This window comes from Odocoileus virginianus, chromosome 3 (assembly GCF_023699985.2).
Source record: "Odocoileus virginianus isolate 20LAN1187 ecotype Illinois chromosome 3, Ovbor_1.2, whole genome shotgun sequence".
In the NCBI taxonomy this organism is placed as follows: domain Eukaryota; kingdom Metazoa; phylum Chordata; class Mammalia; order Artiodactyla; family Cervidae; genus Odocoileus; species Odocoileus virginianus.
The window spans coordinates 89238095-89254595 of record NC_069676.1 but is presented as its reverse complement, the minus strand read 5'-3'; the positions used below and the strand labels follow the sequence as shown (position 1 = coordinate 89254595).

Below are 16501 nucleotides of genomic sequence, written 5' to 3'. Positions count from 1 at the left end.
ATCTATTTAGATCTTCTTTCTGTTAATAAATTTATGGCTTTTTTGTTAGAGGTCTTTTACCTATTTATTTTTTTGATCATATTGAAAGAGACAAGAATAAAGGTTAAATTTTCCTAATAATCCACAGATTCAGTGCAATCCCAATTAAAATTTGAGCAGGTGTGTATGTGTATATTGACTAGTTTATTCTAAAATTTACAAGGAAATGCCAAAGGTAAAGAATAGCCAAGACAACTTAGAAAAAAAAGTGTAAAAGGACTCATTTTAAACATATTTACAATTTTTAAAAACTCTGAATTTATCAAATATTTTGCAAATGCTTTAAAATTTTGAGAAATGTTCAGTATCTTAAATGCGAATCTCATACAATATTGATGCAAATATACTGCAGAAAATGAGTGGGATGACATGGCTATGGTGAAACTAAAACAAACTAGATTAAAACCACAATTACTTGAATTTTTCAAAGGTTTTTGAAATCATCCTATATGACTTATGCTATAAACTAAGAAACAATTTTTTTGGTGACCTCTGATAATTGGTGATATATTCATCCAAGTCCTAGGAGAGGTCAGGGCTAGAATTATGGTTTTGAAAGCAAATAACATCTATGTTGGAAGTTAATGCCCTGAGGGTAGAACCATGCCAAGTGAAAAGAGTAGAACGTTGGCAGAAATGTGAAGAACACTTTCTGTTTAACATAAGCTAAGAAGAAATCCACGAAGGAGACAGAGGACCAATAATAAGAAAAGCAGGAAGAGAATCAGGAGAAATGCGGTCAAGGAATTAGAGTCTCAGTAAGTTGTGAGTGGTTAAGAGTCACATACAAGCAGAAAAACTCAAGTAAAATGAAGATCTGAAAAGTGTCCATTAGATCTAGTAGTAAAGATGTTGGAATTAATTATTTTGAGAACTACTTTAGCAGAGGCCCTGGGTTCTGAGTTTTCCTGAGTGAAAAGGAGATGATAAAATGGAAACCATGGATGTATGTCCTGGTTTGATCAAGAAGAGTGTGTAGTAGAAAAGAGGGAAACAGGGCCACAGGGATTTTAAATTCTTAAATTTCAGGATAGAAGATACTTTTAGTATGTTACAGGTTGCAGGGGAGGAGCTAGTCAAGAATGAGAGGTTGAAGAGGCAGGCAATAATTGATAGGCAAACTGATAGGTAGGGTATAGGTTACAAGCAAAGATGGAGAAATACTGACCTTGATCAAGATCTTTCATTTTCTGAGACTTGGACAGAATTGGTTAGGGTGGGCACAGATAAAATGTTATGTGAGGAAGAAGAAATGCATCAAATAGGATAGGGCTTCCCAACCTTCTTTTTGTAGCATGGCATACATAGAAAATGATCATAGTTGTGATAAATGGTTAAAAGCTGTCTGTAGCTGGAAGTGATGGACTTCAAGATTTATAACTCTAGACTTGGGTGTACTCAGATACAAGTAACAAAAAAAAAATGCCTGATAGTACCTTAATCAATACAGATATTTAACTATCTCACTTAATTAGAAGTCCAGAGTCAGGCAGTTCCTGGGTTTGTATAGTGGATCTAGAGTGTCATCACAAACCCAGGGCCTCTCCATCTTCCTCTCCCACTATCCTGTTGGTTGGTTTTGGTTCTTAGGTTTGCTGCCTTATGCTCATACCTTACATCTGTATCAGTGTCCAAAGCAAGGAGGAGAGAAGAGGCAAAAGACAGAGTCTTTCTTCTATATAAAAAGGAGTTAACACTTTCCTCCAAATCCTTCCCATCTTCCTCCCCAGCAGACAAATTTTATTACGTTGGCCAAGGGGTCACATTGCCAGACGGTAACGCCGGGAAGTGAAGGGAAGCATCTGGTGTCCCCAGTCTGAGGGGGGAGACAGGCAAAGAAAAGAGGAGGCAGGAGGTCAGGAGGAATGGGCTGGTCAAGCCGAGGCCTGCCCTCCTTCCTGTTCCTCTCTTTAGGAACATCTGAGCATTTGTCGCCTGTTATGTCACCTTGAAGGCATCATCGCTTTGGTAAAAGAAGCTAGTTTAGGTGTTCTTGTATTTTACAGATTTTATTATTCTTGTTGCTTGCCTTAAATGCTTGGCAGCATCATCTCCATCAGTAAACTTATAGGTTTAACAGATACAGCTCTTGGTGATTCTCGATTTTTAAAGTTATTTTTTTTTAATCTGTGTTTCGTTTTGACACCCTTAAAGTAGTGAATGGCATTTTTGAGGGAAAGTGGATCACAAGTTTGTTTAGAAATTGTTGATTCATTAATTTACTAAATTCTTACCAAAATATTTATGCCCTTCCAATGGAAGATAATTGGTATAAACAAAGTCTATATGGGAAAAAAGTAAAAACAGAAAACCTACTTTGAGATATTAACATGTTTGAGGATAAATTCCATCTCTGAGAAAATGTTTAATTAAGTCAGGAGAATAAAGGAATGTTTCATTTAATTAGAGAATAAAGAGGTAAAACATGAATTAGAGATATGAAGCATATTTTTTATTAAAGCATACTATGTTTTAATTTTCCTTCTAGATTATGGTATATTTATAATTAGGAATCAGCCTATTCATGCTTATCATGTGCCAGAGGAAGCTGAAAGAAAGCACCTCTTTGTTAGAATATACAGATCAATGATTTTATGTTAAATGTTTTATTGCATTATTGGATTTTTATCTATTAAGTTTAGTAGTATAAAGCAATTATACTCCAATAATAAAGAAACCTTACCTTTTTAAAAATTATTAGACAGTCTGTGTTAATGCTGTGCTGGAGAAGATAATAAAAATTTTCCAAGAAGAAGAATCCATAAGGCAAAACAGAGAGGAGAGTGAAAATTTTAGAAATGCCTTTTCGGAGCCTGTGCTTTCTGAGCCTCTGTTTCCCGAAGGTGAAATCAAAGCAAGACCTTACAGGTCATTACCAGAGAAGCCAGACAGTATTTCTGATCGCCCCAAACTTCCTGCTAATAAGTTGAGTAATAAGATTCAGGTTTTACATTCTGTGTTTGACCAATCAACTGGAATGAATGAATGAACAAATCTGAACTTAAATATCACTGAACAGAGCTTAAGCATTATCTAATGACATAATTAGGAAACTAGTTTTTATGTTCTGACTGCTCTGCTTTGGAAAAAAATGGGGGTGGGGGATGGACCATTGTTAAAATGTCATTCTCAAGTATGTATATGGTAGAGAAAATAAAATGAATCAATGTTGACTATGTGATATTTTTTAATGAACAAGAAAATGTACCCTTTGGTGAGTTAGACTCTATGCGATGGTTTATAATATGGACATGTTTATAATACATTTATGTTTGTATTAAAGTCTTGTTTAGAGTATCTTTCCAACTATTTATCTGGGAGGGAAAAAAACCCTCCCTATTAAAATGCTACATATCTGTTTCAGAGATAATAAAAGGATATATATACATTTTCTATCTACAGGCTGCATAGTTTGAGTTTTTCTATTATCGGTTATTTTAAAACTCATCTATAAAGTTATGAAGAACTTGAAATTCATAGATGTAAACTTATATTGTTTACAAATCTGATGAGATGTCTGTATATGAGAGTGACATGACATTTTTATTTCCCCATCGAGAGGGACAAATTAAAAATGAAGTCCACATTACTCATTGTTGCCACTGGACCCTCAGGAAAAAACGCTTCTGTGATTGGTCCCACAGACCAGGGTTATGGTTTTTGCCTGCTGGAGGCACTTTGGTTTCATCCATGCATTTTAAATTCTGGACATGTGTTAAGTCATTGGAGGATCAGCACCTGATATAATAGACTGGGAGGTACCCATTCCAGAGATGGTACATTTTCTGTACCTCGTGGGTAACTGCTGCTGTTAACAGTGTTTATAAAAAACACAGGCCTGGCTCAGTAGTAGTCTAAGGAAAGCAAGTGTTGGAATATGGGTAGCATGTAGCAATATATCAGAAAAAATATAATACATAGCAAAAGGCTCTGTAAGCACAGCCTTAATGATACCTATTTTATTCACTTATTATTTTTACAATAGCCAAGAGAAAGGATCCAACTGTTAGAATACTAAGCCTTAATTCAGCCCTGTGTCACTAAGATTACCGTGTTTGAGATTAAGTTCCACTGTTGACAAAAAGCTTTTTTCATTCTGAATTCATAATCTGTTCCTCATAGTTCTTTCTGGTCCCACTTATTCTTATATTCTACTATGTGCTACTGAGTCTTAGATGATCAGTACCCAGAGATTTATAGTACAGCGTGGGCACGAGGCAACCAGAAAAGTGATGGCCATAAATAACTGGTGTGGAGAAAGCAGGGTGAACTAACTTAACATCTGCCTACGAACTCAGAAGAAAAGACTCTGAGGAACACCCCTATATCTCTTCTCTCTGTGACATTTATATGACACTTGGTTGTACATATATGTGCAAAATTCTATACAAATAAAATTTTTAAAAAAATGTTATTTAGAAATTTCATTTGGCATTCAGAGCCCTTTGGCTCACTGAGCAGATGTCACATCTCTCATGGCTAGCAGCAACTGTCTCTTCTTTACTTTCAAACTGTGTACCATGACCTGAGAGAAACTGAGCTAAAGTTTATTGGTTTCAATGTCAGGCAAGTTGTTTCTTGTTTTTAAATTCAGCATGTACACTGATCCCATTCTGGGAAGTATTTTTCAAGTGTAAAAGGTCTGCTATTTATTTGGAAACACTGAATAGTTAAAACTTAAGTATTTCAATGTGTTTACATTTTACCTTAAAAAAATTGTAATAACCATCAATAGGTGGGGTGGTGAACGCATGCAAAAATGAAACAAGAATAGAAGAATGCTGGTAACTGTTGAAGGTGGGTGCTGGGAGTTTATTATTCTCTTCACTTTGTATACATTAAAATTTTTCCATGATAAAGTTTACTATATCAAGTAGGGATTTTCCCCCTTAATTTTTCTTAGTAGATCTAATCTTTTTTTTTTAACCTTTTCTTCACTCTGGTTACTCCAAATTATTTTTATCCTTCTTCAAATGCACATTTCAAACCTATAACCTTAAGGTTCCAATCAATCCAGAGGATTGGCTGAAACACTCTATAGATCCCAATGATGATCCTTACATCATATTAAGTACATGTGCTTTTGAACCTTTCATAAATATGACTGTTAAAGATGATAAATGTGCTTGTGTTGGAAAAAGTTAGTCATCTTTGGTACTTAGCAAGGTTATTCTAAAAATACTTTTGAAACATACACAACATTTTTCATTGCCATGAAATTTTATCAGAAGGAACTTGGAATTACTTTGAAGACTCCAGTGGCATAAAAGTCAGAGTCACACTTAAAAGGCTCATTAGAGAGAGTCACATAAATATTCCCATTGTCCACTGTCACTGTGTGAATCCTTTGCTTTATTCCTTTGGAGCACCACATGGGTTTTGCTGATGGGTCTTTAGGATTTATAGATTGATACAGTCCTTCTCCTGTTTCCAAAGTAATTTTGTACTTATGCCAGGGGCAAACTATACATGCTCGTCCATCAAATTCCTGGGGAAAGAAATAATTGATTTTATAATATGACATTTCCAATGTTGACAATAAATCTCAGACTCAGAATTTACTGCAGAAGAACCAGGCTGCAAAACAGGCTTCTCTTTTTTCCTCCCATTTACAAATTATTCCGTATAAGGCAGAACATAATCTTAGCAGTCATCAAGTTCTTCTGCAGTTGATAAGAAACCCAGTGTGTTAGAGCTCTATCAGAAGATAACCAGCCCAGGCAACTGTCCCATGTGACCCCAGTATGCTGTTATCTGTTAGATATTAATGTCACTTCCATGACAGAAATGGGGCAAGGGCTTCAAGTGCTTCTAAATGAATCTTCGCTAGCTGGTGGAAGAATGGTAAGTCTCAGATATAATTTCAAGAGAGGTTACTAAAGGTATAAGTGTATATGTTAACTAAAGAGCAATTTATGATCCAAAGTAGTTCATTTCAAACTTTTAGCTGTCCTAAAGCAGTGCTTCTAAAACTTTAAAGGACATGGGCTTTACTCATGATCTTGTTTAAATGGAGCTCTTGTTTAAGTTCAGTAGTCCCAGAACAGGATGCAATATTTGCATTTCACGACACTCCCAGGTGTCACCAATGTTGTTGGTCTGTGAACCACACTTTGGGCAGCAAGGTTTTATAGCTCTCACGATGGTCTGAAACTGAGGGAAGTTCTTCCACTCTATCATCCAGATGCTGACATTTTTATCTCCACACGAAAAGTGCAGAAGTGCTGTTCCATACCACCTCCCCGGCCAGAACTGTCAGCAAACATTTTCATGATTCATAAGTTCATGTTCATAATTTAAACACACATCTTTTAACATGAGGACAGTTGTGGAAGTAGGTAGATATGAGTGGTATAGACAGTGTAACACTGAATTTAAGCATGTACTTTGTGCTAGTCAGAGACAGACACAGGGAAGGGAGAGCGAGATCAGTTTCATGAGGTAGAAAAGAAATCGGGCAGCTAGTTTGGGAATGCAAGGAAGTAAAACAGTGCCCCCATCCTGCCTCAGTTAAGTCTTCAAAGTGTTCTTTCTTTCTTAAAATATATATACTGATATTTGTATTATATCATAAAAGTAATATATACACATGGGAAAAATTCAAATTATGTAGAATTATAAAAAGTAAATATATATTTTTTGAAATGGGATCTTTTTAGACCTATTATTCTTTGACTTGCTTTTTTCCACTCAAAAATATACTGTTGACGTTCATGCCTCATTGACTTACTGGCTGTATACTATTCCACAGGCTTCCCTGGGGGCTCAGATGGTAAAGAATATGCCTGCAATGTGGGAGAGCCTGGTTCAATCCTTGGGTAGGGAAGATCCCCTGGAGGAGGGCACAGTAGCCCACTCCAGTATTCATGCCTGGAGAATCCCCATGGACAGAGGAGCCTGGTGGGCTACAGCCCATGGGCTCACAAACAGTCGGACACGACCGAGCGACTAAGCACAGCACAGCACACTATTCCACAGCGTGGGGAGTCCTAATTTAAACTGTTTGCTCTTGTTACACATTTAAATTTCCTTCACTTTTTCATTACAATGAATAATACCACAATGAACTTCTTAAGTATGTACTTAACAAATGTTTAAGTGTATAGATAGTTACATATACAGTATATGCACATATAGTATATGCACATATGTAAGCATATATATATATATATATACACTTTTGTACAATAATATGCACAGTAGATCTTTCAAAGTATATTAGCTAGGTCAGAAGACATGTATATTTCTCATCTTTACCTGTAAAATGGTTTTCTTTACATTGTTAGTGTTGTGAATTCCTAGAATATTGGTAATTATACTCAAAGCATGAAAATATAGCTCAAACCCAAATATAAATTATTTGTGAATAGAGACAGTAAATATAGTAGGAATATAAAGAGAAAACATCTGAACTTGTTGAAAACAGATTTACATACCTCTATTTCTCCCAAATGTAAAGGTCCTCCTGAGTCTGCAAAGAAATTGAACATACATCTGGTCACTAAAAAACTGAACTTTGAATAGCTTTCTGGACAGTAAGTAAATACAAGGTTTACAAATGAAAAATAAAATCTTACGGTAACAGCGAATATCCATAGCATGAAATTCTCCTTTGTGGTAGAAAATGACCACTTCTCTGTCATGGACAACAGCTGTTATTCTTTCAGATCTTTTAATGTCTTCTTCTCTACCCACATAGACAGAAGCATATTGCTCCTTTGTTTCAGGATCTTGTTCAGAATCATCAGGATCCATGCTAGTGGAACAACAACAAAACCACAAACAAAAAAAAAGAAAGAAAAAAATTGCAAGTGGTCTTCACTAGTTTCATTACATTTAACTCACAGAGATAATCATAAGAGAAGTTTGATTTCCCTGAGACTGATGGAGGCACTTTTAAAAATAATGGATTATAGTCAGTCATGATTGTAAGTTAGAATTTTTAAAGCTTGCCAAAATTAGGGAGGACTGACCACTTTTAGACTGGACTTGCATTTGATTCACTTCATTGCCTAAGGTAGATATTTCAGAACTGACAGATACTAAAGTCTCACTATCCTTTTATTCCCTCTCAAATTCAATGCTAAACAACACCTGCATATTACCAGTGTTGTTTTTAGCTTTGTTGAAGGTAGGATTCTTCGGCAAGGGCCTAACAGAAGCAGAAGAGATTAAGAAGAGGTGGCAAGAATACAAAACAACTGTACAAAAAAGCTCTTAATGACCCAGATAACCACGATGATGTGGTCACTGCCCTAGAGCCAGACATCCTAAACACTGAAGTCAAGTGGGCCTTAGGAAGCATTACTACAAACAAAGCTAGTGGAGGTGACAAAATTCCAGCTAAGCTACTTCAAATCTTAAACCATAATGCTGTTAAAGTGCTGCACTCATTATGCCAGCAAATTTGGAAAACTCAGCAGTGGCCACAGAACTGAAAAAGGTCGGTTTTCATTCTAATCCCAAAGAAAAGCAGTGCCAAAGAATGTTCAAATTACCATACAATAACACTCATTTACACGCCAGCAAGATTTTGGTCAAAATCCTTCAAGCTAGGCTTTAGCAGTACATGAACTGAGAACGTCTAGATGTACAAGCTGGATTTAGAAAAGGCAGAGGAACCAGAGATCAAAAGCTAGGGAATTCCAAAACAACATCTGCTTCATTGACTATGCTAAAGCCTTTGCCTGTGTGGATCACAACAAACTGTGGAATGTTCTTAAAGAAATACCAGACCACCTGACCTGCCTCCTAAGGAACCTGTATGCAGGACAAGAAGCAACAGTAAGAACCAGACATGGAACAATGGACTGGTTCCAAATTGGGAAAGGAATGCGTCAAGGCTGTATATTGTCACCCTGCTTATTTAACTTCTATGCAGAATGAAGTGAAGTCGCTCAGTTGTGTCTGACTCTTTGCGACCCCATGGACTGTAACCTACCACACTCCGTCCATGGGATTTTCCAGGCAAGAGTCCTGGAGTGGGCTGCCATTTCCTTCTCCAGGGGATCTTCCCGACCCAGGGATCGAACCCAGGTCTCCCGTGTTGTAGACAGACGCTTTTACCGTCTGAGCCACCAGGGGAGTCCCCCTTCCCTGGGCATACATATACATGGTGTATATGCAGAGTACATCACGTGAAATGCCAGGCTAAATGAAGCACAAGCTGGAATCAAGATTATAGGAAGAAATAACAATAACCTCAGATATGCAGATGATACCACTTTAATGGCAGAAAGTGAAGAGGAACTAAAGAGCTTCTTGATGCAGGTGAAAGAAGAAAGTCAAAAAGCTGGCTTAAAACTCAACATTCAAAAAACTAAGATCGTGGTATCTGGTCCTATCACTTCATGGCACATAGATGGGGAAATGTGGAAACAGTGTCAGATTTCCTTTTCTTGGGCTCCAAAATCAATGTGGATGGTGACTGCAACCACAAAATGAAAAGACGCTTGTTCCTTGTAAGAAAAGCTATGTCAAGCCTAGACAGTGTTTTAAAGCAGAGATATCACTTTGCTAACAAAGGTCCATATAGTCAAAGATATGGTTTTTCCAGAAGTCTTGTATGGATGTGAGAGTTGGACCATAAAGAAGGCTGAGCACCAAAGAATTGATGCTTTCAAGCTGTGGTGTTGGAGAAGACTCTTGAGAATCCCTTGGACAGCAAGGAGATCAAACAGTCAATCCTAAAGGAAATCAAGCTTGAATATTCACTGGAAGGACAGATGCTGAAGATGAAGCTCCAACACTTTGGCCACCTGATGCGAAGAGCTGACTCACTGGTAAAGACCCTGATACTGGGGAAAACTGAGGGCAAAAGGAGAAGGGGGCGACAGAGGATGAGATGGCTGGATGGCATCACTAACTCAAGGGACATGAGTTTGAGCAAACTCTGGGAGTCTGTGATGGACAGGGAGGCCTGGCGTGCTGCAATTCATGGGGTCGCAAAGAGTCGGACACAACTGAGTGACTGAACTGAAGTTGGTTTTGCCTGGTGTAGACGGCCAGCTCGTACAGATCAACCAGATAACCATATTCTAGTAGAATGGAGAAGTGTGAATGGATGCCTTTAATTTTCTTAATTCACATATTGTCATTACTTTCTTCTGTCTTACTTGGGCATTCAAAGTGGTGACTTTCTCTTCAATTTATAGAAGTATATAAATTTTAGAGAATCTGTAAGTTATTCTAATTTTTTTGTTCTTAGCACAGATATTCAGCCTATTTCTTTGAAAGCAACCCTTTCAAAGGGACCCTCTGTATACTTCAAGAACATAGCCGTGGTCTATTAATTTCATATGAGAAAGAAACATCAAGATATATCATTGTCAGGGGTTCAGGCCCAATGTAGAGGATTTTCCTGAGGGCCTCCCTTATGTTGGTATTTTTATTTTTTCTATGATAGTTTCTAAGTAAAACTATATATACTGTTTTGCCAAGAATTTCTATATTTGTTTCCTTTATCTCCTAATAATTAGAGCAACGGTTAACAATGCAAATGTCAGGGTACAAATCTAACATCTCTGTAATTTCCTAAACTCGATTAGGATAGTGCTTTCCTTTACAATGAATTCAAAGTTCCTGCCTTGCCCCAGTAAGAAGATTGAGTGAGGCACAAACTCAATTTGGGCTGATGAACTGGAATGAAGGAGCTACAGAAAAGAAATAAAGAAGGATGTGCTAAGTCACTTTAGTCATTTCCGACTCTTTGCGACCCCAGGGATCACAGCCCGCCAGGTTCCTCTGTCCATGGGATTCTCAGGGCAATTTAACTCCCAGGTTTTAGGTTTGTGCAACTATGTGGTTTGTGATTGTGATTGGGCAGACTGAGAAAGGAATGATATTTTGAAAGAAAGGAAAAATCAGGAACTAGTTACATTTTGTACAGAGTGAGTCTGAGGTACTCAAGAGATGTCAAGTCAAAAGTTAGATATATGAGACTAGAGTTGAGACTTACTACAGAGATAAATTTGGAAGTTTTTGAACTACAGAATTCAACAAAATCACTTGGAGTGGGAGTGTCAATAGAGAATGAGGTCTAATACAATTTCTGAAGAACATCCAATATTTAGACTTTCTGGATTAGCCATGCTTGACCAGAGGCTGGACTGCAACATTTCTAAACAATTACCTGGTTTTACTTGATTCTGGCAGGTGCTCAAACTACACAAACTACCAGACGGTAACATTCACCTCCACACTGCTGCATGTGCAGTCATCATCACGTTCTGTGACAGAACAGAAGGGCAGTAATGATAAGAAGAATGGGGACAGACAGATGAATTGAAAAGAGGCGGGGGGGAATAAGCTGAAGGAAAAAAAATATGGAATATGCAACACATATAACAAAGGATTGGTTCTGAAAACATGAAGTATTCCTATAAACAAGTAAGAAAAGGCAAATGACCATTATAAAAATGGGCAAAAGACACAAACATTTCAACATTTCACAGATGAGGAAATCTGAATAGCCAGAAATCACATGTAAAGATGCTCAACCTAATTAGTAGGAAAATGTAAAAGAAATATAAAGCAAAGTCAAAATAGGATACTATTTTCCATCCACCAGACTGGCAAAAAGTAACAAGTATTGGCAAGGATATGGAGCAACTGTTAGTGATGACATCAATTAGAGGTACAACAATCTAGCATTACATAGCAAAGCTGAACACATTCATGACCCAATAATCCCACTTCAGATATATTCCATAGAAGTGTGCACAGGTACACCAGGAAAAATGCACAAGAATGGTTATAACAGCAAAAGATAGGAAACAAGTCAAATCTATCAACAGTAGACTGGACGATTTTCATACTCGTTCAATGATGCTGTGTAGCAGTGAAAAATGTATGGTTATGTCAAGTTGGATTATTCAAAAATGTAACTTTAAACAAGGTTTTAAGAATTCAGAGTATGGTTCTATTTTTATAAAGTGTCAAAAGAGGCAAAACAAAACAATGTATTATTCGTGGATAAATGTACATAGGGAAAATTTACAAAGAAAAGCAAGGGATAATAAACACAAATTTTAAGCATTTATCAATGTATTACATTTACTCATATTTAAAATTATTTTTCCCCCAAATTTAAGTGGTATCCTACTTTATGTAACAAATGATCCTAAATCCAAGAAAAGGGATAAAATGGTACTTTCTGTCCTCAGAGAATGTATATGTAAACAGATCATGAATGGACTATTTGAAATTTTTGTACAGCTTATTTCAAGACTTGCCATAGAGGAAGAAATAAACCTACAGTCCTCTTACTTTTCTTTTTCCAGGCAACAAATAGAAAAGAAATACATGACTCAAGCAAGAACCAAAACACATGAGATATGGATTAGCATCAGAAGTTAATTAAATTCTATTGAACTTACAAATAAATGAGAACCAAACACTATCCTTTCTCATTTCAGTCTCTTAGAGACTTTGCAGGGTTTCCCCCCCCAACCAAGGAAAATTGTAGGGAACTTTGCATGGGCTGATAAGAAATGAGCAGAGAAAGCTGGGGCTAAATGATAAAGGTTTCAGAGAAATATGATCAGTTTTGCATTTTGCTTAGAAAAGTATTATCTCATGCTTCAAATAATTATTCCCTCTAAGCATCATAGGTGGTACTATTTATGATATCTGGTGACTATAATTAACACCCATATTACTCTTAATTAAATAATGTGAATATCACGGTCCATTCAGACAGCAATACAAGTCACTGTGTTCACCTTAATTACTGTTACTTTGATGCACTATTCATATACTCCTACACATTTCCTCTGTGTTGGGTCAACTTTAAGATAGTAGACTCTTAAAATAAGAAAATGAAAAATTAAACTGCATTACTCAGTATGGGAGCTAGAAGAAAACTGCTTAAAGAAATGCTAAGCCATTTTGTTCCACAGTTCTCTTCAAGAAATATTTTTTAGACTGTACCTAAAATTAGGTTTCTAGAGGTGCTAACACCACATAAAATTATTAATTAGCTAAATGAATCCTCTGTCTCTCTTAGATACCTTTCCAGCATAGGGAATCTTTCCAGCATTACTTAAGTTTCTATAAGACAGTGGGGACAAAAGAAACATGAAATTAAAGGACTTTCTTCTTATTCTTGAGCACAAAAGCACAAAGTTGCTTTTACTGAGTCTGGGGACTTGGCCTATGCTTATCAGAATGCAAAGCTCCAAGGTGACACCTTTGCTTTAGGTTCAGAGATGAGAAATGCCATAGCTTTAGATTTCTTTGTCTGGCAGAATAATGATAGATAAAACTAGCTACCTTTCAGTGAGTGCCAACTGCTTGAAATCTGCATATATGAATTCATTAATCCTCAGAAAAAATGCCTCTTTTCCAGATGAGGAAACGAAGGGTAAAAGACTTTAACAAAAGCTTGCCCAAACTCACCAAATCACAGTGAAGATTCAAACTGAGATCTTATGTCTAAACTTTGTGAACACTGATATATAAATCTTACCATTTATCTAAGTAGCATCCATGGATTTATCAAAATAGGTGGCATGCATATAAACTATCTTGAAGGTACAAAACCTTTTAGCAAAGATGTTTGTGTGTATATGCCACATATACATATCTTTAGATGATGGTCCTGATTTTTTTTAAATTTAGGAAAGCCAATGTGCAAGACTTCTGTTAAGGAATGTTTAAAACAGAATCAGTTCAGTCGCTCAGTCGTGTCCAACTCTGCAACCCCATGGACTGCAGCATGCTAGGCCTCCCTGTCCATCACCAACTCCTGGAGTTTACTCAAACTCATGTCCACTGCTTTGGTGATGCCATCTCACCATCTCATCCTCTGTCCTCCCCTTCTCCTCCTGCCTTCAATCTTTCCCAGCATCAGGGTCTTTTCAAATGAATCAGCTCTTCACATCAGGTGGCCAAAGTATTAGAGTTTCAGCTTCAACATCAGTCCTTCCAATGAATATTCAGGACTGATTTCCTTTAGGATGGACTGGTTGGATCTCCTTGCAGTCCAAGGGACTCTCAAGACTCTTCTCCAACACCACAGTTCAAGATCATCTATTCTTCGGCGCTCAGCTTTCTTTATAGTCCAACTCTCACATCCATACACGACTACTGAAAAAACCAATAGCCTTGACTAGACGGATCTTTGTTGGCAAAGTAATATCTCTGCTTTTTAATATGCTGTCTAGGTTGGTCATAGCTTTTCTTCCAAGGAGCAAGAGTCTTTTAATTTCAGGGCTGCAGTCACCATCTTCCCTAACAATTTAAAAGTTGAGCAGCCAGTCCTGGAATCCGCAACTGTTGTCTGCGACATTTGAGGCCTTAGAGTAGCAAGTGTGCTCACCTGGGTTTGAACCCTGGCTCTGTGTAACTTGTGAGAAGTCGCCTAATTTCACTGCTCTGCAGTGTGTGCGGCTATAACGAAGTCCTGCAATGAGGGTGGTGGTGAGGGAGTCTCAGGATAGTCAAGTGTCCAGGGTGGGTCCTGGGCGTGGTAAACTCCGCAATCATTGTGGCGGTCCTCTCTTAAGGGTCCCCCCAGCTCTGATAGTCTGTGAGAAAGGACTTCAAGCTGTGTTAAACGTTCGAGACAACCTGCAGTTGTCAACACCAAGCTCAAGAACCAGAGACAACGGGAGCATGGCTGTCAAAACGTGGGTGATCATTCTGCCTGCAGACTTCAAGAGACGGATACCCAAGATGGCTATCCACAGCTGGGGCTGTGACAACTCTGGGGCAGGTTTTATACGTTTCAGAGCAATAATGCTAAGAAGAGTGAAAGTCGCTCAGTCCTGTCCGACGTTTTGGAATTCTTCAGGCCAGAATACTGGAGTGGGTAGTCTTTCCCTTCTCCAGGGGATCTTCCCAACCCAGGGATCAAACCCAGGTCTCCCGCATTGTGGACGGATTCTTTACCCACTGAGCCACCAGGGAAGCCCAAGAATACTGGAGGGGGTAGCCTATCCCCTCTCCAGGGGATCTTCCCAACCCAGGAATAGGAACCAAGGTCTCCTGCATTGCAGGCGGATTCTTTACCAACTGAGCTATGAGGGAAGCCCAATACCAGGAAAACTTGTTAAAAAACGGCCCAGGGGAAAAAAACGGCCCAAGGAGGCAGCTGTTAAAAAGCAGAGACATTACTTTGCCAACAAAGGTCCGTCTAGTCAACGCTATGGTTTTTCCTATAGTCATGTATGGATGTGACAGTTGAACTATAGAGAAAGCTGAGCACAGAATTGATGCTTCTGAACTGTGGTGTTGAAGACTCTTGAGAGTCCCTTGGACTGCAAGGAGATCCAACCAGTCCATCCTAAAGGAAATAAGTCATGAATATTCACTGGAAGGAGTGATGCTGAAGCTGAAACTCCAATACTTTGGCCACCTGATAGAAAAAATTGACTCATTTGAAAAGTCCCTGATGCTGGAAAGATTCAAGGCGGGAGAAGCGGATGACACAGGATGAGATGGTTGGATGGCATCACCCACACAGTGAACATGAATTTGAGTAAACTCCGGGAGTTGGTGATGTACAGGGAGGCCTGGCGTGCTGCAGTCCATGGAGTCGCAAAGAGTCGGACACGACTGAGCAACTGAACTGAACTGAACGGAAGCTGCAGGTCCGGAGTGAGGACAAGCCTTGACGGTGAACAAGCTCGATGGGCTCACAGCGCCCGGGAAGAAGCCTGCGCTGGGGGTTCACGGATAAGGAGAGCAGCGTCTAGGGCGGCGGGGCCGCAGCGCTCACAAGAGCCGGGAGGAAAGTCAGCAGGGAAACCGCGAACCCACTCCCGGTCTCCGCCGCCGCCGGAAGCCCGAGCCCCGGGCCCGCCGCCCGGCCGGAAGCGGTGAGTCTCGCGAGCCCCGCCCCGCGCACGTCCGCCCCACCCCGCGACGGGAATAGAACTTACCTTGCTTGACTCCCTGCCCCACCTCCGCGAGACCCGGCCGCAGCGCCCCCGCGTGAGGATACTGAGCCGGCCAGGGAAACCGGAGGCCGCGTGGCGCTCCGCGTGACGGGGCGGGGCGGTGCGCCGCCGCCCACGTGACCCAGCGCGCCCGCCCCCGGGGCGGCCTCTGAGGCGTCGCCGGCTGCCGACCCCGCGTGACCGCGACCGCAGTCTCGCCGCGCTCCGCGGGGACCTTCGAAGTGACCGTCTCAGTCGTGTGTTTTACAGACGTAGGCTTCCCCAGTTCATTTTAAAACGTTTGTTGAGCCCACCACATTTATCTAGATTTTGAACTCACCCAGGGATCTTTCTTCTAGAAATTTACCTCATAAAAATATTCACTAGAGTTCGTCGCGATGCGTATGATCCATGCATAATGGTGTATATTGAACTCACTTAGGGGGTCTTACAGCTAGAAATTTACCTCATAAAATATTTAGAGTTCGTCACGATGCATATAATCTATGTATGATGGTGTTTATTGAACTCGGGGTCTGTCTTCTAGAAATTTACCTCATAAAAATATTTACTAGAGTTCC

At 39.2% G+C, this 16501-nt stretch overlaps 2 protein-coding genes across 5 annotated transcripts in view; one reads left to right on the top strand and one right to left on the bottom strand.

Annotated features, from left to right (window-relative positions):
- Positions 1-3212, top strand: part of SPATA9 (spermatogenesis associated 9) — a 53369-nt gene extending 50157 nt beyond the window's left edge. For all 3 annotated transcript variants that reach the window (XM_070465840.1, XM_070465841.1, XM_020889539.2), the window contains one exon: positions 2741-3212. In XM_070465840.1, the coding sequence (XP_070321941.1) occupies positions 2741-3028 (288 nt within the window). In that variant the 3' untranslated portion in view covers positions 3029-3212. The remainder of the gene's footprint in view (positions 1-2740) is intronic.
- Positions 3213-3983: 771 nt separating this feature from the next.
- RFESD (Rieske Fe-S domain containing) lies at positions 3984-16063 on the bottom strand. 2 transcript variants are annotated; one of them, XM_070465843.1, is made up of 4 exons: positions 11171-11260; positions 7617-7795; positions 7476-7510; positions 3984-5527 (listed from the first exon to the last, which is right to left on the bottom strand). In XM_070465843.1, the coding sequence occupies exons 2-4, from the start codon at positions 7792-7794 to the stop codon at positions 5264-5266; spliced, it is 477 nt and encodes a 158-aa protein (XP_070321944.1). In that variant the 5' UTR covers position 7795; positions 11171-11260; the 3' UTR covers positions 3984-5263. The 2 variants fall into 2 exon arrangements, with proteins under 2 accessions (XP_070321944.1, XP_070321943.1); XM_070465842.1 differs by lacking the exon at positions 11171-11260 and adding an exon at positions 15924-16063 and having other exon boundaries at positions 4825-5527.
- Between the last annotated feature and the right edge of the window lie 438 nt (positions 16064-16501).

What these genes read in the sequence shown, in the direction of transcription:
- RFESD (XM_070465842.1), bottom strand. Translation starts at nt 7,794, where the DNA reads ATGGATCCTGATGATTCTGAACAAGATCCTGAAACAAAGGAGCAATAT. An exon ending in TATGGATATTCGCTGTTACC is followed by an intron (nt 7,511 to 7,616) that starts GTAAGATTTTAT and finishes ATTTCTTTGCAG; the next exon opens with ACTCAGGAGGACCTTTACAT. An exon ending in TACATTTGGGAGAAATAGAG is followed by an intron (nt 5,528 to 7,475) that starts GTATGTAAATCT and finishes TTCTTTCCCCAG; the next exon opens with GAATTTGATGGACGAGCATG.